General features: G+C 49.5%; 1 protein-coding gene across 1 annotated transcript; it reads left to right on the top strand.

Moving 5' to 3' along the window:
* The first annotated feature begins 71 nt into the window (after positions 1-71).
* On the top strand, positions 72-21,664 carry HYOU1 (hypoxia up-regulated 1). Its single transcript, XM_049856722.1, has 26 exons — positions 72-398; positions 9,454-9,551; positions 9,790-9,883; positions 10,083-10,161; positions 10,294-10,448; positions 10,577-10,653; positions 10,984-11,165; positions 11,402-11,517; positions 14,237-14,429; positions 14,641-14,775; positions 14,941-15,023; positions 15,165-15,297; positions 15,472-15,659; positions 15,944-16,082; positions 16,603-16,663; positions 16,814-16,893; positions 17,331-17,516; positions 17,665-17,837; positions 17,971-18,058; positions 18,169-18,291; positions 18,452-18,585; positions 18,765-18,849; positions 19,345-19,585; positions 19,680-19,730; positions 20,014-20,064; positions 20,152-21,664. The coding sequence occupies exons 2-26, from the start codon at positions 9,461-9,463 to the stop codon at positions 20,220-20,222; spliced, it is 3,009 nt and encodes a 1,002-aa protein (XP_049712679.1). The 5' UTR covers positions 72-398; positions 9,454-9,460; the 3' UTR covers positions 20,223-21,664.
* Positions 21,665-21,905: the final 241 nt, after the last annotated feature.

Here is a 21,905-nt window from a genome sequence, read left to right as displayed (position 1 = left end):
CGGCGGGTCACGTGAGCTGGCGGACGTCGGCTGCCCCGGCAGCGTTGTGAAGCCTGGGCGCGCAGGCGCTCCCGAGTTTGGCCGAGACGCTGGAGGGGCTGACGGTCCCCGTGCTGGGGGAGTGGACGGGGACGCGTTCAGGCTGTGTCCCGGCCTGCCACTCGCTTCGCAGTTCGCCAATTTGATCTTTTACTGTGTCTGGGTAGCTATGAGTCGAAATCGACTCGGTAGTAACAGGTTTAGTTTTGGTTTACTGTAATTGCGCTGGCTAAAGTGCGTAAGAGCTTGGTCCTTCACCTCTTTGAACGTCGGTTTCCTCCTTTATAAAAGGCGCTGGATGTGAGGGATCAAGATAAAGAATGTCATGGGCTTTGTGAACTGGAACCCGCTGGACCTAAGTAAGTATGTTCTGATCTCATGGGGCTGTTTTGAGGCATAAATTAAAGTATATAGAACCGTTTTTTCAGCTGTAGGACAGAAAAAATAAAATTAAGAAGTGTATGTCTGCCACAGATTGTGAACTATGGTCAATGTCTTAATTATTTTTATTGTGTCCCCTTGTCAGAGCGTGTTGCATGTAATAGACACTCAAAACATGTTTCTTAAAGAAGCTAAAAAATATTGATGGGACACGGACTCCCAAGACCCTGGGCTTCCTTCTCCCCGCCCCTTTTCCATAATGGAGGTGTTGGGACATTAGCAGAACAGAGTAAAAAGCCAGGATGGGGCAGCTTTGAGAACTGAATTATTTAACGAGTGATAAGTGCAGAAGATATTGCATGACCACCCTCCATTCCCAAATCTGGCTAAACCAGCTTTGTGTACAGACCGGAGCTGTCCTCAAGGACAACTGTAGGTTCGCTGTTTGCATGCCATAAGGAACTGTGTGTGGGAGTGACATAGAGTCATTTTGAGTTAGCATGGACATATTAAAACATGGTCATGTGGTTAGTATTTCTGAAGTTTATTTCTGCATTCACTCCCCCACAACTTTTTTGTGTGTGTGTGATGAAAATATATACACTAGAACATTTGCCAGCACCCCAGAACTGGTTATATTCAGAATGTTGTATTCTTTATTCCCACCACCCTCCTAAGTTTCTGGAGAGCAGGGACTGTGTCCTGTTTCCCAGGAACTAGGCCTAACAGAGCCTGGTAGAGGCACCATGTTTGGTTGAAGGAATAACTGCTGGAATGACTCTCCTCTCATCCTTCCCGCTCCTCAGTCAGGTTGACAGGATGGTAGAGTCCATTTGTCTGATGAGGCAAATGAGGAGGAGAAACCACCTAGCCACCACCACCAGACACACAGATTTCCTGACTTGCAGCTCACCCTTCTTTCCTCTTGGTCACACAAGTATTGGAACTGTTTCAGGATCCCGCTCATGGGCAGAAGCGTGAATGGGAAGTAGATTGAAATCACTTTCAGCTGTTGATCATATTCTGCATTTATTCATTAGAATTTTTAGATAATATGCTAACATGTCAGATGTTTAGACTAAGACCCAATATATGTTAAAAAAAAAAAAAAAAAAAAAAGCCGTGTAAAAGCAAAAAGAGATGTACCAGCAAATAGAGTGGTATCTTTGTTGTTTATGTGAGTGCTCCCCCTACTGTCCAACGGTGGAGGCCTGGATTCTTCCTCTGCTGTCTGAATCTGGCTCAGCCTGTACCGGCTGGGTCTTCTCATTGACGATTGGGCCATCAGAGCCAACCTACTCCCACATCGCCTCTACTGACTTACTACTTTCATTCTGTTCCTCATTATAACAGGCATGTATTGAGCTCTCGCTATGCCTGGAATTGTACTAGATGTCCAGAATAATAACATGAACAAGGTATGGCCCTTGCCATTTAGGGGACTCAACCACTACTATAAGGGACAGACATACAGAGGATAGTAACAAGCCCTTAATTTCATGTAGCAAATTATACCTAACAAAGTGCCTTCAGTTTTCATGGAATCTTCTAGCAACCATCTGCAGAAGAGGTATCATTACCTCTAATGAGAAAACGAAGTCTCATAGAGGTTCAAGTGACTCTCTGGGCAAAAACATCAAACAATCTTTGGAAATAAAACAAGAGTCCCCTAACCTCTAATTAGGTGGTTTTCTGGGGTATGAAGCTAAGCTACACTTGTCAGAACACAGCAGATTTGTCTTTTAGTTAGACTTGTCTGAATCCTGAACTTCAGTATAGTGAGGAAGATAGGCAGGCAAACTACAAATGAATTTTGGTATAGTTTTGCATACTGAGAACTTAAGTCAAGATCATACTAAAGATAAAGAAGCAATTCAAGTCTTTAGTTTGAAATTGAAGAGGTCACAGCTCAGAAGCCAGAGTGGTCTTGCCATGCTCTGTCTTTTCCCCTTTGGCAAACTGCTACCCGTGATGTAAAACAGTCATTATCTTTAGGAGCTAAACAGGAACACTTCTTGCTCCAGATACAAACTTTCATTTTCTATCAATTTTTTCTTTTCTTACCTGGCCCTCTGGGTAGAAACCATTTTCCAGAATACTGAAAAGTCTGATTTTTTACCTCTTAGCCCTCCAAAAGGGCTAGCAGCAGTTTTTACCTTAGGCGCAAAAAGGGCAGTCTAAACTCCAATGTCTTACAATGCAGAGAACCCAGGACTCCACAGCTACGTGAAACCGAAGCAATTAGCTGATTAGTCACTGTGAAAATCTGGCCTACAAAAGGGAAAATAAATTCCTCACGAATGTGCCAAAGCACTTAACCACGCTTTTAATGCAGCAGTAGCCCCCGTGTTTTAGTGGTTTCTCTAGGCTAATAACAAAAACAATAAGTTAACTAATACGTTTCTGGCACATAGTATGCCCCAGGCATTGTGCTGAGCCCTTTACCTCCTTTAACTTCTATACCAACCCTATGAGCCACTATTAGCAAGCCTCTTTTCATACGGAAACTGAGGCTCAGAAAAGCTAAACAGTTTGCCTGGAGTCACACAGGTAGGAAGTTCACAGGCAAACCTAGGTTAGGCCAACTCCAGAGCCCTGTATTGTGGATGTTTTATATATTTTTGGAACACTTAAGTGCATAAACTTGTCCATAAGTCTATCTGAATGATCTAGAAGTTACAGAATTCAAGAGCCTTAAACGTCTTCCATCTCTTCCTGACACATAATAATCCCGACCTTCAATGCAAACTGGGAAATGCTCCCAGTCCTTTTTGCTGGAGCTTGTCATACGTACCAAGACTTTAAAAATGCATTAATATTCTAGTGTTATTAAGGATTCCGGGGCTGTCATTCACTGTTTTTGGAGAGCATGTAGTGGTAAGGAAGGACATTTGACGATATGTATCAAAACCCTAAGAACAGGAAGGTACACACGGGTTGCCATGAGCTGGCGTCCACTCCACAACAACTGACACGCATTAAGGCAGCATTTTGACTTTTAGGAATTTATCACCAGTGGATTATAAGGAATAGATTTGCGTAAGATTTATCCATGAAAGTATCTATTGCACCTTTTATAATAGCAAAAGAAACAGAAAAACCTAATTATCAAACAATACTAGTTTTGGTAAAAAAAAAAAAAAAAATTCTCTATGCTATAGGAGCCCTCGTGGCGCAGTGGTTAAGAGCTTGGCTTCTAAGCAAAAGGTCAGCAGTTCGAATCCACCAGCTGTTCCTTGGAAACTGTGGGGCAGTTCTAATCTGTCCTATAGGGTTGAAAATGACACAACAGCAATGGGTTTTTTGGTTTTTCTAAGCTATAATTGTATAATAAATAAATAAATAATTGTATAAAAAAACCACTGAAAATCCTGAAGAGGAAAAAAATGACATGAGAAAACGTTCTCAATAAATTAAATGAAAAATGGTTACAAACTGTCATAGTCATCTAGTGCTGCTGTAACAGAAAGACCACAAGTGGATGGCTTTAACAAAGAGAAGGCTATTCTCTCACAATCCAGTAGGCCAGAAGTCCAAATTTAGGGTGCTGGCTCCAGGGGGAAGGCTTTCTGTCTTTGTCGGCTCTGGAAGAAGGTCCTTGTCATCAGTCTTCCCTTGGTCTGGGAGCATCTCAGCACAGGAACTCCGGTCCAAAGGACCACTCTGCTCCCGGTGCTACTTTCTTGGTGGTATGAAGTCCCCTGCTCCCTGCTTGCTTCCCTTTCCTTTTTATCTCTTGAGAGATAAAAGGTGGTGCAGGCCACACTCCAGGGAAACTCCCTTTACATTGGATCAAGGATGTGACCTGGGAAAGGGTGATGTTACAATTCCACCCTAATCCTTTTAAACATAAAATTACAATCACAAAATGGAGGACAACCACACGATGCTGGAAATCATGGCCCAACCAAATTGCTATACACATTTTTAGGGGACATAATTCAATCCATGATACAAACTATTATCTCCATTAAAGTTTAAAGCATGTGTGTGGATTGATATTCATAATGCTAAAAGTGATTTAATCTGGAAAATAGAATTGTGGGTGGTTTTTCTTTTTTTTTTTCCAGTTTTCTTCATTAACTCTGTATTTCTTTTGTAATTTTAAAAACACTGTTATAGAAAAAAACTCATCCTGGTGCAGCTTCTCCTGCTGAAAAGTAGGCTTTCCCCCTGCCTAGGATTACAACAAAATCAAACCCTCAAGTCTTTTGTATGAGATACGTAATAATAAGCAATAAAAATAAAAGACAAAATCACTTTTATATTTTTATGGAAGTATACATGCAAAACAGTGCATAAACTACAGCTCACTTAATTTTTACAAACTGGATAAAGCTATTGCAACCAGCATTGCAAACAGAATATTACCAGAACCCCAGAAAAACCAAAAACCCATTGCCATTGAGTCAATTCTGACCCATAGCGAGCCTATAGGACAAAGTAGAACTGTCCCATAGAGTTTCCAAGGAGCGCCTGGCAGATTCAAACTGCTGACCCTTTGGTTAGCAGCCATAGCACCTAGCCACTATGCCACCAGGGTTTCCAGAACCCCAGAAGCCAGCTTTATGCTCTGTTCTACACCCTACCTTCCCCCAAAGGGGAAGTACCATCCCAATTTCGATCACTACAGCTTAGTTTTACCTGTTTTTAAACACAACATAAGTGAAATCATACAGTATATATTCTTTGGCTTCTTTCACTCAACAATATGATTGTGGAATTCCTTTAGGTCGTTGCATTTAAATCATTCTCATTGCTATACAGCATTCCAGTGTGTCAGTCTATCACCATTTATCTATCAAACTGTTAATGGGCATTTCAGTAGTTTTTAATTTGGAGCCATTATGAATAAAGCTGTTATAATCTCTCGGTAAACGTATGTGTATGCATTTCTTAGGTATACACCTGAGAATGGGATTGCTGAGTGACGAATTAACTTTTCATTTATCATATTCTTCTCCCTGATCAACACTGCCCCCAGCCCATCACATAATCTGCCTGGTTTGTAAAGTATGCATATGCCCTTGTTGTGTTCATTTTAATCTTCTGTCAGTTTGGCATGTGTCCTGCAAGACAGCAACTTTCTTTTCTTGGGTTTCCACATGCAGTCGTCAATGTTGTTAACAAGTTATTCTCAACAATAATGGATTCAGCTGCCTGGGTCAATATAAATTGGGTGTTTTATATTAAACATTTCCCACTGTGCTACGCTGTGTTCCCTTGACTCCTCTCTGGTCAGAGAACAAAACAAGTGACTCCCCAGAGCACTCGCACCTGCTGCACCTCCCAGGGAGACAGATACCAGGTTTAGGGCATGAGCTGCTTCACCATGGCTGTGGCAAAACTGCGCTCCTACCAAGTGTATGCTGGGAGTGGGAGCTCGCCAAGAAGCAGGGGACTCTGACTTTCCTAGTCTTCCAATCTGCAGTCATTCAATAGGTTTTTAATAAGTGCGTGACGCCATGAACATGTTTAATTTCCATCAGACTGATTTTTGAGGACAGGGACAAGGTGATCCCCACCCCTGGATTCCCTGCACCTAGACAGGGCTTCCAACCGATTTGTTCTGGTTTGAACCTGGTTCCAACAGCTGCTGAGATTTTGCATTTCTAACAAGTTCCCAGGTGATGCTAATGCTGCTGGTTAAGGACCAATTCTGAGAACCATTAGTAGAGCAGTAGTTCTTAAAATGTATTATACGTAAGAATCATCTGGGGATCTTGTTAAAATGTAGATTCTGATTCAGTATATCTGGGATGGAAATACAAATTCTTGGCAGGAGTTCAAACTGGAAAGAGCTGGTTCAAAGCCCTCCACCTAGCAGGGTGCTTGCAGCTCACAGAGGCCCAGGAAGTGTTAAAATCTATACTTCCTGTTTGAAATGGATAGAAAAGATCTACTGGATAGTTGGCCAAAAGTAGGCAATTACTGAGGAACAAAATCTTTCTCTGTGGTACTGAACTTGACAGTTGGTATGTCCCTGGCTAAACAAACCTCATCCTATGGAACATTCTACAGTAGTAAATAATGAAGTAAATCTTCGTGCACTGACGTGGGAAATGCTTCATGATTTGTTTTTTAAAATGGAAGTTGCTCAAGGGGGCTGGAGGAATCCTGAAACTATTACCTTACGATAATCTTTAAAACTTAAACCAAAAATATCCCCTGAAGTCTTCTTAAAACCAAACAATAGTTTAGCTTAACTAGTAAAAAATGTCTGCCTTGAGTATTATGCTTTTTTAAGAACTATGTATATGGGATTTAAGTGACAACAGCAACAACAGCAACTTGATAGATAGGAACCTTAGGGAGCAGTTAGCTTATGTTAATGAGGGAGAAAAAAACCCAAAACCCCACTGTTGTCAAGTCGATTCCGACTCTAAACAACTCAGAAAAAGAGCTGAGCGTGGTTGCAGAACTCAAAGAATATAATCCATGTCACTTAATTGTACATGTAGGAATGGTTGAATTGGTGTATGTTTTGCTGTGCATACGCTTAATAGAATAAAGCAAGTTGCAAACTATATGGAGAACATGGTTTAAAAAAAACAGACAAAAACCACGTTTTTGGAGAGACATATGTATGTATATGCAGAAAAAAAGGCCTGGAAGTTTACACACCAAACTGATAAGCTACCTCCAGATGGGACTGAGAGATTAGAAATGGTGTGAAGGAAACTCAGCTTTACCTGGAGTGTTTCAATTTTTTCTAGGATTACATTCATTGTGGTAAAAACTGAAGTGCATTATCGTGTAATCTTGGCTTTATTTCTACCAGTTTCTCTACTACATATAGGCGGAACTACTCTTAAAAGAATAGGCTTCTCCCTAGTAACCGGCCGTAGGTTTCTTTTCTAAGCATAGACTCCTGACTACTTTCTCCCCCTGAGCATGAGAAATGTATAGAAAGGAACAGATTCCAAAAACAAGCTCGGCAAGGGCCTTCAAGAGAGTTTTCTGTGAAGGGAAGGCAGGCGTTGATTTAGGGAGGGGAAACAGGCAACTGATGTCCGCATTTAAGAAAAGTGCGCTCTGGACTGTAAAGTAACAAGAGCGCCAAGCACCTGCCCGAGGTGCTTTAATTCAATGACAGAAACAGAAAAAGGGAAGATTTACAAGATTTAATGGAACAGAAAAATAAGGCAGTGCGTGAAACATATGCTCAACCAATTATAGCCTCACAAATAAAAGTGTCTTTTGTTGTTGTAGGGAGCCCTGATGGAGCAGTGGTTAAGAGCTCGACTGTTAACCAAAAGGTCCGCAGTTGGAATTCACCAGCCGCACCTTGGAAACCCTATGGGGCAGGTGTACTCTGTCCTATAAGGTCTCTATGAGTCGGAATTGACTCGATGGCAAAACGGGTTTGGATGTTCGTTTTGTTGTTGTTGTAGAGCTTTACAATTCGCACTCCTCTCTCATACCAATGGGCTTTAAGGAGTCAAGGCCAAATTCCGCCGCTAATACATTGTGTAAACACCGATCCATCAACGAACATCTTTTTTTGTGGCCTAAGTTTCCTCAATGAAACAAAGAGGAGTTGGGGTGAACGGAGCCCGAAGCGCCGACATTCTGATTTCCAGCCAAAGCCTAAGGCAGTTGAATACCAACCAGCAAGCAAGCGCCCCTTCCGCGTGGCTGCGGGAGGCGGCGGGGGGGTGGGGGGTGCCCATCGTTTTCCTTTCTAGGCCGGAGCGGCCCAGGTGTCGCGAAGAGGTCCCAGCCCGAGACTGAGCTCGAGACACCGGTCACCCCGAGCCCCAGCGATGCATCCAGTTTCCCGAGTAACCGGGACGGGCGCTGGCGAGGAGACAGCGTGACGCTCCGGCTCCCGACGTGGTCCAATCGCAGCAAACGTGGACGGTTTCAACCAGACCGGCGTGCAGGCCCCACTGCCTCCTCCCGGGGGCCGAGATGGGGAAGGGGCGGGCCTGGGACGTGGCCCAATGGGAGCGCGCGCCGGGGCGGCGGGGGCGGGGCCGGGCGCGCGGCGCAGGTCCGTGCAGCGCAGGCTCCAATGAGCGCGCGCCGCGTCCGGGGCCGGCTGGTGCGCGAGACTCCGCCGAGAGGTTGGTGGCTAATGTAACAGTTTGCAAACCGAGGGGAGTTGTGAAGGGCGCGGGCTGGGGGGCGCGCTGCCGGCCTCGTGGGTACGTCAGCTGTCGCGTTTGTTCTAAAGCTAGGACCAGAGGAACGGAGGCAAGAGGTAGCGGGAGTGGGGATGGAGAGGGGCTCCAGCCGCCCCTCCATGCGGAGACAGTGGGCTGGCTCCGGGGGCGGGTCGGTAGCGGGAGTGAGGGCCCCATGGACGCCTGCCCGTTTGGGCCCAGTATTCGGGCCCCGCGCCTCGGCCCTCGGGGCGCCCCCACACGGTAGGGTGGGTTGGGGCTGGTTTCCGGGAGTGGAAACCGCCGCCTTCTTCAGGTGAGGCTGAGATGAACAAGGGTGGTCGGTACCTGCCGAGTGACGAACCTTGGCGCTACAGGCACCACGACTGTGTGGCTGTCGAGGCCGGGAGCGGGGCGGGATGAGACCAACAGGAGGGATGCCGAGGAGGAGGCAGGCCCTTCTTCCATCCAAACCTCCCGCAACGTCACCATCTCTGTTCCGTCCAGGCCCAGCCTGGCTTTCCCTGGGAGCTCCAGGTGCGGAGAGGTAGTTGAGCTCTGGGCGGGGATCCCTGGCCGCACCCCAAGTGTCTGACAGCAGGGGCAGTGCCAGGGTGCTCCAGTTATTGCCTGTGGTGGACGAAGGGCTCCTGTCTCCTTCCTTCTGTCCTAGTTTCTTCTCTAGGGATGTGGTGGAGGCAAGGGCCCCATGCTCTTTGGCTTAGACCTTTGTGTGGGTACTTCTGGGGATTAGAGAGTGGTCGGTACTCATAAGGAAGGAGAAATAGGGTGTAGGCTGCTCTGCCCTGGGTGAGAATGGAGTAGGTTTGAATGTTAAGCTTCTCTCTTCTGGGACATGCTTCTGTCTCACTCAGTGCATCAGTTACAGGTGTGTTTTTTTTTTCTTCTTCTTCTTCTTTTTCAGGGCCACAATGGCAGCCACAATCAGAAGGCAGAGGCCAAGGAGGACAGCCTGTTGGGTCTTGATGACTGTGCTGTTGGCAGACCTGTTGGCACTGAGTGGTATGTACCCTACCAGAGGGATCAAAAGAAGAATAAACAATGGGGATAAGTGGTTGAAAGGGAAAATGAGGCCCCTGAGTTGGAAAACTCCGGACGCTTGAGTTACTGCACCCAGGGTTTTCTTCTGTGTCTTTTGCTATCTTACTTTTCCACAGAAAGTGATAATGCTTTGATTAGAGGGGCCTCAGGAAGTTGAGGGAAGAGGAGGTGTTAACTGACAAACCTATTTCCTCTTCAGATACGCTGGCAGTAATGTCTGTGGACCTGGGCAGTGAGTCCATGAAGGTGGCCATTGTCAAACCTGGAGTGCCCATGGAAATTGTCTTGAACAAGTGAGACTCGCCCCAGTGTGGGAATGGGGAAAAAGAGACTCTAGACTCCAATTGTGTTTGTGATCTTAGTGCCCACAGCAGATGTGGGTATCTGAGTAATTGATTGTATGTGGGGTTGTCGAGGCTCCTGAGTCCTCATCCTACTGCAAGTGCGTTAACCTTCTTTTTTAGTCACTTGGGCCTAATATCTTTTCCTCAGGGAATCTCGGAGAAAAACCCCAGTAACTGTAACCCTGAAAGAAAATGAAAGATTCTTTGGCGACAGCGCAGCAAGCATGGTGAGTGCTGGGCAGAGAAGATGATATGATGTAGACTTTAGAGTCTTTTTCCTTATCAATCTCTATGATGTTAGAAACAGGCTAAGGTGGCTTGGCAACCTAACACTCTGCTCCTTCTTCACCTCCTCTCAGGCCATTAAAAACCCAAAGGCTACACTGCGTTACTTCCAGCAGCTCCTGGGGAAGCAGGCAGATAACCCCCATGTGGCCCTTTACCGGACCCGTTTCCCAGAGCACGAGCTGGGCGTCGACCCACAGAGGCAGACTGTGCACTTCCAGATCAGCCCGTGAGTGCTCTTCCAGGGAAGGGGGGCTCAGCAGCCCTAATGGGCCCCTCATGGGCATTTGCTCATAATTGTCCTGCCTTAGTGTCTGGCTGTTCTTGCCTCTCACTGCCTCATTCCCACCCCCGCAGGCAGCTGCAGTTCTCACCTGAGGAGGTTCTGGGCATGGTTCTAAATTACTCCCGGTCCCTGGCTGAAGATTTTGCAGGTGAGTGGCCAAGGTGGGGCCAGTGGAGGCACGTTTCCCGGGGTCTAAGGCAATGGTTCTCAAACTGGAGCAACTTTGCCTTCCAGGGATATTTGGCAATGTCTGGAAACATTTTTGGTTGTCGCAGCTGGGGAGGTGTTACTGGTATCTATTGGGTAGAGGCCAGGGATGCTGCCAAACATTCTACAATGCACAGGATAGCTCTCCATAAAAATAATTGTCCGGCTGAAAATGTTGATAGAGAAAAAAAAATGCTGATGGTACTGAGATTGGGAAACCCTCATCTAAGATATGGAGCTGGTAGGAGCCCTGTTCTGTTGTCCTCTGTAGAGCAGCCCATCAAGGATGCAGTGATCACTGTGCCAGCCTTCTTCAACCAGGCCGAGCGCCGAGCCGTGCTGCAGGCCGCTCGCATGGCTGGCCTCAAAGTGCTGCAGCTCATCAACGACAACACTGCCACCGCCCTCAGCTACGGTGTCTTCCGCCGGAAAGATATCAACACCACTGCCCAGGTGAGGCAGGAAGCCCTGAACAGACACACTGGGCAGCTGATTCTGAGGAGAACATAGGCCACTTGACTCATTTTGCCTCTTGTCTGTACATGCTGGCCTCTGGCAAAATGCAACAGCTACCTCCTCCCAGCCCCTGAGGAGCTGTTCTGCTTTAAGTTGAGATTTGGGCAACCCCTTGGAGGCAGGCAGGTGGGCAAGCGTGCACCCTGGCGTGACCGTTGCCTTGGTGTCTACAGAATATCATGTTCTACGACATGGGCTCAGGCAGCACCGTGTGCACCATCGTGGCCTACCAGACAGTGAAAACTAAGGAGGCGGGGATGCAGCCACAGCTGCAGATCCGGGGAGTGGGGTAAGTAGGTGCTGCGGGGGGGTCTTGCTCAGACACTTTTGGGTCGGAGGTTTCTTCTCGGGAAGGGCAAAAGTACCTGACTTTCCTGCTTCCTGCAGGAATGTTCTCCTGGCTAAAGCATCAATCACGGTGGAGTACCTCTCCCAAAGAGCACGGGGAAGATGCAGTTGGGGGGAGGACGTTGGGGGACATTGAAAATCAGAGGACTCCCTGAATATCCCTTCTGAGGAATTCCATGAGGCTGTAAGCCATGTAGTGTATCAGACTCAGTTTTTTTTTTATAACTGTTGTAACTTTTTTTTTTAATTGTGCTTTATGTGAAAGTTGATAAATCAAGTCAGTCTCATACAAAAATTTGCATACACCTTCTATGTACTCCTAGCTGCTCTCCCCCTAATGACACAGCACACTCCTTCTCTCCACCGTGTATTCCCCGTGTCCATTCAGCCAGCTTCTGTCCCCCTCTGCCTTCTCATCTCCCCGCTAGACAGGAGCTGCCCACATAGTCTCATGTGTCTACTTAAGCCAAGAAGCTCACTCCTCACCAGGATCATTTTATGTCTTATAGTCCAGTATAATCTCTGTCTGAAGAGTTGGCTGTGGGAATGGGTCCTGTCTTGGGCTAGCAGAAGGTCTGGAAACCGTGACCTCCAGGGTCCTTCTAGTAGTCCTTCTAGTCTTAGTCAGACCATTAAGTCTGGTCTTTTTACAAGAACTTGAGATCTGCATCCCACTGCTGTCCTACTCCTTCAGGGGTTCTCTGTTGTGTTTTCTGTCGGGGCAGTCATCGGTTATAGCCAGGCACCATCTAGTTCTGGTCTCAGGCTGATGTAGTCTCTGATTTATGTGGCCCTTTCTGTCTCTTGGGCTCATAATTACCTTGTGTCTTTGGTTTTCTTCATTCTCCTTTGCTCCAGGTGAGTTGAGAGCAATTGATGGATCTTAGATGGCTGCTTGCTAGCATTTAAGACCCCCAGATGCCACTCACCAATGTGGGATGCAGAATGTATTCTTAATGGTTTTTATTATGCAAGTTGACCTAGATGTCCCCTCTTGTCTTATTTCTTGACCGCATCCTTTTCTCTCCGTCTTCACCACTACTATCTAGTCCCTGTTACCATCACTTCTTACCTGCAGAATTACAGAAGATCATCCTTCTTCCAGTGTGGCCTCCCTCCAGTTCTTTCTCCACGCTGCAGAGAGTTCTTTTCAGAATGCCAGTTGAGTTGTCACCCGTATCTTTAAAAATCCTTCAGTGGCCCCAGATCTTTACCTTGGCCCGTGGAGCTGGACCTGTCTAGCCCTGACCCCTTCTACAGCTTGTCCCTAATCCTGAGCCCTCCTGTTCTTTCCAACTTACTCACTACCCTCTCTGTCACCTCAGAGTCTTTACGCAAACTGTTTTGCAGCCTAGAATGTTCTCTCCTGTCCTCTTCACCTAGTTAACTCTGGCTGATCCCTCAGGTTTCAGTTCAAGTATCACTTTTTCAGGGAAGAGTTCCTTGATGTCTGTGAATAGCCCAAATTTCCCATGAGTCTGCTCTCAATATTATTTATCTCTCTTTTATAACATATGGGGTGGTTGTCATTTCACATTAAATGGTTTTTCGAAGACTAGATTGTAAACTCCTTGAAAATAGGGAGTCTACTTTTTTTTTGCTCACAGTTGTACGCCCAGAGATGACTACACAGGAAAAGTGCTCAGTAAATACTGTTGAACGATTGGGTGGACGAACTGTTGCCGTGAGGTGTCAGCTGTATTGGGGGAGTCGAGGGTAGAGTGTGCCACACTTGGTGTGCTGGAGGTAAACAGGGCCCCTGAAACAGAGGAAAGGTGCCCACACTTGGTGTGCTGCAGGTAAACAGGGCCCCCTGAAACAGAGGAAAGGTGCCCACACTTGGTGTGCTGGAGGTAAACAGGGCCCCTGAAACAGAGGAAAGGTGCCCACACTTAGTGTGCTGGAGGTAAACAGGGCCCCTGAAACAGAGGAAAGGTGCCCACACTTGGTGTGCTGCAGGTAAACAGGGCCCCTGAAACAGAGGAAAGGTGCCCACACTTGGTGTGCTGCAGGTAAACAGGGCCCCTGAAACAGAGGAAAGGTGCCCACACTTGGTGTGCTGCAGGTAAACAGGGCCCCTGAAACAGAGGAAAGGTGCCCACACTTAGTGTGCTGGAGGTAAACAGGGCCCCTGAAACAGAGGAAAGGTGCCCACACTTGGTGTGCTGGAGGTAAACAGGGCCCCTGAAACAGAGGAAAGGTGCCCACACTTAGTGTGCTGGAGGTAAACAGGGCCCCTGAAACAGAGGAAAGGTGCCCACACTTAGTGTGCTGGAGGTAAACAGGGCCCCTGAAACAGAGGAAAGGTGCCCACACTTGGTGTGCTGCAGGTAAACAGGGCCCCCGAAACAGAGGAAAGGTGCCCACACTTGGTGTGCTGCAGGTAAACAGGGCCCCCGAAACAGAGGAAAGGTGCCCACACTTGGTGTGCTGCAGGTAAACAGGGCCCCCGAAACAGAGGAAAGGTGCCCACACTTGGTGTGCTGCAGGTAAACAGGGCCCCTGAAACAGAGGAAAGGTGCCCACACTTGGTGTGCTGCAGGTAAACAGGGCCCCTGAAACAGAGGAAAGGTGCCGTGTGGGGATGAACATCAGGCCCCGTTGTAGATGAAGGGATCCTGTGTGTTCCTCACACTTTCCCTGCTCCTTTTCCCGAACAGATTTGACCGCACCCTGGGAGGCCTGGAGATGGAGCTCCGGCTGCGTGAGCATCTGGCTGGGCTTTTCAATGAGCAGCGAAAGGGCCGGAGCTCGAAGGACGTGCGGGAGAACCCCCGTGCCATGGCCAAACTGCTGCGTGAGGCCAATCGGCTCAAAACCATCCTGAGCGCCAATGTTGACCACATGGCTCAGGTGCCCACGGATGCGGTTGTGGGCAAATGTTCCCCACCTAGAGGGTGGAGGCCCCCACTGTCCAGAGCTTGGCTAATTGTGCCTGGTGTGATCCATGCCCCTCTTGCCGTTCCTCCTACCATTCTCCCAAACATCTGTCCCTTAGTTTCTGTCCTGCACCCAGAGAGCAGGACCTGGCTGGGAACTCCTGACACCTCTCATCCTTTTCCAGATTGAGGGCTTGTTGGACGATGTGGACTTCAAAGCAAAAGTGACTCGAGTGGAATTTGAGGAGTTGTGTGCGGACTTGTTTGAGCGGGTGCCTAGGCCAGTGCTGCAGGCACTCCAGAGTGCCGAGATGAGTTTGGTGAGGGGGTAGTTGGAGAGGTGTGTGGTGTGGGGGTGGGAGACAAGTGAGAGAGAAAGAGGTTGGATGGTGTGGAGGAGGGAATGGAGATATCAAGGGAAGTCAGTGCTGAGAAAGAGGGTTCACTGCGTGCTGTCTCACCCTGCGTTCTTTCCCCCTCTGCAGGATGAGATTGAGCAGGTGATCCTGGTGGGTGGGGCCACTCGGGTACCCAAAGTGCAGGAGGTGCTGCTAAAAGCTGTGGGCAAGTGAGTGTCGGGGCTGGGCCATCTGGGCTGGTTCTGCCTGGGGGCCAGGGCTCCAGGGCTGGGCAACTGGAGGACTGAGGGGAGGGAGTCCAGGCCAAGTGCTCTGGGGTGAACAGGTGCTGAAACCTGGTACTTTCATAGGGAGGAGCTAGGGAAGAATATCAACGCAGATGAAGCAGCCGCAATGGGGGCTGTGTACCAGGCAGCTGCACTCAGCAAAGCCTTCAAGGTGAAGCCGTTCGTAGTCCGGGATGCAGTGGTCTACCCCATCCTGGTGAGTCAGTCTGCCTGTCAGGTGATACGCCCTTGACCTTTCAACTGTCGTTTCCCCTTTTGTCTGCCCTAGCCTGTCCCTTCCTTTGTGCCGAGAGATATTCCCCACTCATTCTTACCCCAGAACCTGCTCTGGTTCTCCAGTGCCTCTTCTCTCTGCCCACCTGCCATGTAGGTGGAGTTCACAAGAGAGATGGAGGAGGAGCCTGGGGTTCGCAGCCTGAAGCACAACAAGCGCGTGCTCTTCTCTCGAATGGGGCCCTACCCTCAACGCAAAGTCATCACCTTTAACCGCTACAGTCATGATTTCAACTTCCACATCAACTACGGGGACCTGGGCTTCCTGGGGCCTGAGGATCTTCGGTAAGGGGGGCAGGTGGAAGTCCTAGGGATGGGGATGGGGCGTGGCTGCCACATTACCTGAGGACTGAGGATGAGGGAGGCTTTGAGACCTGCAGGGCTGAAACAGGAAGCAGGCTGTGGGTTAGGGTTGGGTTGTGAGCTGCTTCCCTGCAGCATGCTTCTGCCCTCCTGAGTATGTCCTTGGGGACGTCCCCTGACATCTCATGCCAGGAGCTTTTGCAGTCTAGAGGTGGAGGAGGTAGGCTGGGTAGGTTCTATCTAATTCACCTTTTCTCTCCAACCAGGGTATTTGGCTCTCAGAATCTGACCACAGTGAAGCTAAAAGGTGTGGGTGAGAGCTTCAAGAAGTATCCCGATTACGAGTCCAAGGGCATCAAGGCCCACTTCAACCTGGACGAGAGTGGTGTGCTGAGCCTAGACAGGGTGAGAGGAGGACGCCCGGGTACAAGGCGAGGGCCAGGCCTGCCAGCCTCTCCCAGTTCCACTTCCATGTGGTATTAGAATGTGATAAAAGGGTTTTGGAGTCAGGTAAATCTTGGCTCTAAACAAAGCTAACCAGGGATCTGGTGCTTACGGGTAATGTAAATTTCTCCAGGGGAAATACGGAATGGTCGTGGAACCCGTTTTTAAAGAACAGTCGTGGGGGTTAATATCCTTTGGAACATACTGTGTGAGGCAATGGCTTATACTGCTATTAAATAGAGAAGTGGGGCTCTGGGAGAGAAAAGAGGCACCATGATGCTGTCCTTAGAGCTGATAACCACAGGGGTTGGGCAACTTGATATAGGTGCCTTTACAAGGAAGCAGGTGAGAGACAAACAGCAGGGCTGGAAGTTGTGCAGATGCACACATGCCAGCCTCCACTGGGCAGGGTGTTTGTGAGAAAAGGCGGGTTAGCCTGCGAGGGCACTGTAATGTCTCCATTTTGAATCCCTGCTTTCAGGTGGAGTCTGTATTTGAGACTCTGGTGGAGGACAGCCCAGAGGAGGAATCCACTCTTACCAGTAAGATGAGCATGTACATATGTGTGTGCATGTATGAGAGAGAGTACACACGTGTGCTTTTGGGGAGGTGGGCAGGGCATTGCCCTTGCACTAGGAGGTGGAGTCACCGCTACAGCCCCCTTTTGCATCTTTGTGCTTTCTTCCTCCTAGAGCTCGGCAATACCATATCCAGCCTGTTTGGAGGGGGAACCGCATCAGATGCCAAAGAAAATGGTACAGATACCGTTCAGGTGAGCCCAGGATGGAGCCAGAGGAGCGTGAAGGGTGGCTTCTAGGGAGCAGCTAGTAGCAACAGAGGCAAGGAGTTGGGGTGAACATCCCAGCTGCCTAGAACTTAATAGCCCTCCCCTCCCTTTTCCACTCATGGTGAGTTAACCATACTTCCCTCATGTTCCTCTGGACTCTGAGCTGTTCCCTCTACTAGAGGTACCAAGGCCCATTTTCTCATCTCCAGACTTATCTCTCTTTGTCCAACTAGACTGCTACAGTCCAGACAGCCCACTGACACTCTTCGTATAGTTGTCCTCTGTCTACTTCCACCGGTGTCCTGAGCGGTGAACTCCTAAGCAGCCTAGGAGACGTGGCATTGCTGAAGCCAGTCCTGGTCCATACATAGACTCTGCTTGTGACTGTTGCCTGTGTGCGTTTGTCTGTGATTGTTTTTCAGGAGGAAGAGGAAGGCCCTGCTGAGGGGAGCAAGGATGAGCCTGGGGAGCAGGCAGAGCTCAAGGAAGAAGCTGAGACCCCATCGCAGGATACCTCTCAGCCCCCACCCCCTGAGCCTAAGGAGGACGCAGCTCCTGATGGAGAAAAGCCTGCAGGAAAGGAAAATGGGGAGAAGTCTGAGGCCCAGGTGAACTGTGGGCATATGGAGGCCGGTGTGGGACCCAGAGGCTGAGGGAGCAGCTGCCTGCTTTGTCTCTGATCCCCTGGAGCCCTGCCCTGTGGAGAAAGTAGAAGGGCCTAGGCTTTCCCTGACATCTATGTCTTTTCCCTCCTAGAAGCCAAGCGAGAAGGGGGAGGCAGGACCTGAAGGTGCCCCTCCAGCCGCTGAGGAAGAAAAGAAGCAGAAACCTGCCCGGAAGCAGAGAACTGTGGAGGAGATTGGGGTGGAGCTGTCTGTTCTGGATCTACCCGACTTGCCAGAGGAGGAGCTGGCTCGTTCGATGCAGAAGTAAGGGTTTCAAGTGAATGTGTGTGCAAATGCGAGGGTGCGGGATGACGCTCCTGAGGAGGGAGCTCCCTGACCCAGGATCCGAGTTCTAACACATCTCTCTTCTCATCCCTACCTCTCCATTGTCTCACAGACTCCAGGACTTGACAGTCCGAGACCTAGAGAAGCAGGAACGGGAGAAAGCTGCCAACAGCTTGGAAGCTTTCATCTTTGAGACCCAGGTTGGTAGGCCGAGAGTCCCTCCCTGGGCCTTGTGCTTGGGCAGGGCCAGCTCTGTGGGCCTTCCCTCAGAGGCTCGGTGCATGCACGGGTGATGTGTATGCCTCCCTAGGAAAAGCTATACCAGCCCGAGTACCAGGAGGTGTCCACTGAGGAGCAGCGTGAGGAGATCTCTGGGAAACTCAGCGCCGCTTCCACCTGGCTGGAGGATGAGGGCTTTGGGGCCACCACAGCGGTGAGGGGCCTTCCCAGGACACAGAGGGTGGGTTGGGAGTGTTCTCCTTCTCTGAGGGTCTGACAGTGTGAGAAAATCTGGGGTGTGAGGCAATAAAGAAGAACAAGGGTCTGACTCTAGGTCTAACCCTGCTCCCACTCCCACTCCCCAAACTCATCAGATGTTGAAGGAGAAGCTGGCTGAGCTGAGGAAGCTGTGCCACGGGCTGTTTTTCCGGGTGGAAGAGCGCAAGAAGTGGCCTGAACGGCTCTCTGCCCTCGATAACCTCCTCAACCATTCCAGCATGTTCCTCAAGTGAGTGACCCTTTTGCCCTTCCTTTTATATCCAGTCCTGCCTGGATGCTGACTTTATCATCCCATTAGCTTCATCATGTCTTTTCCCATTCCCGGCACTCGTGGCCACACGCCCACACCCCAGGCCCCTTCCCCAGCTTTCTCCCTCCTGGGCTGATTGTCTCCTCTCTGGCTTCCAGGGGGGCCCGGCTCATCCCAGAGATGGACCAGATCTTCACTGAGGTGGAGATGGCAACGTTAGAGAAAGTCATCAATGAGACCTGGGTAATCTCTGTGTAAATACTTCCTGGCATCATGTGTCATCTAGATGGCATGGGAGGTGTGGAGAAATGGAGGCACAGCAGCCTCTGCCTACTGGCTTAGCCTCTAAATTGGGAGGATGTAGATGTTTGCATTTGAGGCCATATCTGATTAGCCTCAAACAAGGGTCATAGCCACATGAGTCGTCAGGTCTGGAGGCACAACATCAGTCAGAGCTCAGAAGTGGAGAGGAAAAAGGGAATAATTGAGGGAAGCTCAGCTGTAGTTCTTCCTGAGTAAGAGGACATGAACTGGACAGGTGTGTTTGGGGGTCCTGTGTGGAGAACCTTGAATGCCAGCCTCAGAAGTCTGCTTACTCCCATGGGGCAGATGGCCCAGGTGGCAGAGTGATTGAAGACAGAGGGATCTTGAGGCTGGCTGGGGGTACAAGTTCATCTGGGATGGAGATGTTGCCTCTCTCCATGGCCAGCTCTGAGCCTGTTCTGGCCTCACCCACAGGCCTGGAAGAACACAACCATGGCCGAGCAAGCCAAGCTCCTCGCCACAGAGAAGCCTGTGTTGCTCTCAAAAGACATTGAGGCCAAGATGATGGCCCTGGACCGGGAGGTGCAGTATCTGCTCAATAAGGCCAAGTTTGCCAAGCCCCGGCCCCGGCCCAAGGACAAGAATGGGACCCGGGCAGAGCCCCCCCTCAATGCCAGTGCCGGTGATCAGGGGGACAAGGCCATCCCTCCGCCAGGTGAGGGTAGGGTGCCTGGCTCCAGGTTCTCTTGGGCTGGGAAGAGGGCCTCCTTCCCCTCCTGGGGCTACATGTTACTCCTGTTTCCCTCCAGGTGAGCCTGAGGATGCAAAGCCCATTTCAGAACCTGAGGCAGTACAGACTGGTGAGTTGGAGAAGCTGGTTGGGAATGTGGAAATTTCATTAGCCCAGGGGTCGGCCAACTTTGGCAGGCACAACTTTCTGTACAGCCCATGAGCTAGGAATGGTGTTTATATTTTTTTTTTAAAGTCATTTAAATAATGATAATAATATGCAAAGAGACCAAACATAGCCCACAAATCCTAAAATATTTATTATCTGGGTCTTTACAGAAAAAGTTCGCTGACCCCTCCAGCAGGCCCCTCCCTCTCTTCCTAAGAGACTAACCTATTCCTTCCAAAAAGCAGGATCTGAACCGACAGATGCTGAGCCCCTGGAGTTAGGTGGTCCTGGATCAGGTGAGGGGAGAGCTAGGGTATGCTGGGAAGCCTGGGGGGAGTGGTTAATTAACCCGTTTCACCTGGTGTCGTTCCCTCGACTCACAGAATCTGAGCAGAAAGAGCAGCCTGCAGAACAGAAGCGGCCTTCGAAGAACTCGAAGAACGATGAACTATAACCCCACCTCTCCCGCTCCCCCGTCTTCCCCACCCCCTTCTCCCACCGCCTCTATTTATTACATGCCGAGGGTGGGGGAGGGGTTGGTCTTGCCCCCAGGGGCTCAGTTCCTTCCCTGGCACCTACAGCTGCAGGCTGGAGAAGGGAAAGGAAAGGGCAGCCCACCGTTCTTTCTGGAGTACTTCTGTGGTTAAAACTGCAACTGTCTCATCCCTGCTCCCACCCCCGGCTCCCTCCCATCCAGGCCCTAACTTTGGGGAAAATCACTATTATGTCTTTATTCTCTGCTAGTGGGTAGGTGAGAGAATGGCAGGCAGTGTTTGATTGAGACCTCAGAGTGGGAGGGATGTCGTGGGATGGTGGAGAGTCTCCCGTCTTCTCTGGCCATTCTTCCCTCCCTCCTCCTCTTCCACTGCTAAATCAGCGTCCCATACCTGCTTGGCAAGGGGCCTGTGAGGAGCCAGTGTCTACAGAATTCTGGTTACCAGGTTTGGTTTCTGAGTACCTATCTCTGCCCTCTTCTCCCTCCAAGGTCTTCTCTTTCCTTGGAAAAGCCCCTGCCCCCCATCTGGCTCCTCTCCTCATGGGTTTCCTTGGCTTTTGTGCAAGATGGGCAGCTGTTTGCCCCTTGCCAGATATCATCCAGACTGGCTGGAGTAAATCTAGATCCATTCCAGCCCACACGCTAGACCCCCTAGTGGCCAGAGTAGGCAGGGACAAAGTGAAGAAGAGAATCCAGCCACCTAGCCAGGAAGTGAGAGGTAGGAAAGCCCTGTAGCTGCCACCTGTGGACTGTGGGGCCCAGGACAGCGGTGTGGATGGCTGGCATGGGGCACCAGCATCCTGCAGGCACCCTCAAAACTGGCATCTTCCCAGTAGCCTGGTATCCTGGGTCTCTCTGAACCACCTGTCGCCTTTGCTCTCTTGCTATTCTGTTCCTCCCAGACAGAGCCTTTCCCTCACCACCCTGGGCTGACCAAAATGTGCTTTCTACTGTGAGCCCCTATCCCAAGACCCTGGGGAAAGGAGAGACCTCGGTGTGAATGTAGAAATGCCACCTGGGTCTCTCTCTGAGGCAGACCTTGCGGTGAAGTAAGAGGGTGAGGGCAGGCCTTGTGGCGTGCGTTGCTCTGCTAGAAGGGTGGGCCCCGTACCCACCAGGACTTACGCCCAAGGAGCCTGTCCTCCAGTATTCCGTCTGCCAGGAGCCAGGGCTGCCACCCCAGTTACCAGGGCAAGGGGGTCCTGGTAGTGTCTGTCTTATTCTGCCCCCCCCCCCTTTTTTTTGCCACATTGGCGAAATGGGACCTAAGGGTCCTACCCCCACCCCTTCTGTGTGTTTGAGTTCTTTCACTAGCAGTTGAGGCTGGTTGGACAGGTTTGAGTCAAATTGTACTTTGCTCCATTGTTAATTGAGAAACTTTCAATAAAATATTCTTTTCTACAGTGTGCTGTGATTTTTTTCATGGTGCTTATTTCCTGAATATAAATAATGTGTGTATATTATAGAAGATTTGTAAGCTAGAAGTTTGAATAAGTTTCCTCTAATGCTACCACCAAAAGATAATTATTAGCATTTTGGGCTTGGCTTTGTATAATATGGAGCCCTGGTGGCACAGTGGTTAAGAATTCAGCTGCTGAGCAAGAGGCCAGCTGTTCGAATCCACCAGCTGCTCCTTGGAAA

Source organism: Elephas maximus, chromosome 17 (assembly GCF_024166365.1).
Source record: "Elephas maximus indicus isolate mEleMax1 chromosome 17, mEleMax1 primary haplotype, whole genome shotgun sequence".
Lineage (NCBI taxonomy): Eukaryota > Metazoa > Chordata > Mammalia > Proboscidea > Elephantidae > Elephas > Elephas maximus.
This window is presented reverse-complemented; position numbering and strand designations above follow the sequence as displayed.

Bases quoted from the DNA above. Each gene is read 5' to 3' on its own strand.
- HYOU1 (XM_049856722.1), top strand. From the start codon at position 9,461: ATGGCAGCCACAATCAGAAGGCAGAGGCCAAGGAGGACAGCCTGTTGG. The intron at 9,884-10,082 runs GTGAGACTCGCC...TCTTTTCCTCAG, and splicing joins ATGGAAATTGTCTTGAACAA to GGAATCTCGGAGAAAAACCC. The intron at 11,166-11,401 runs GTGAGGCAGGAA...TGGTGTCTACAG, and splicing joins ATATCAACACCACTGCCCAG to AATATCATGTTCTACGACAT.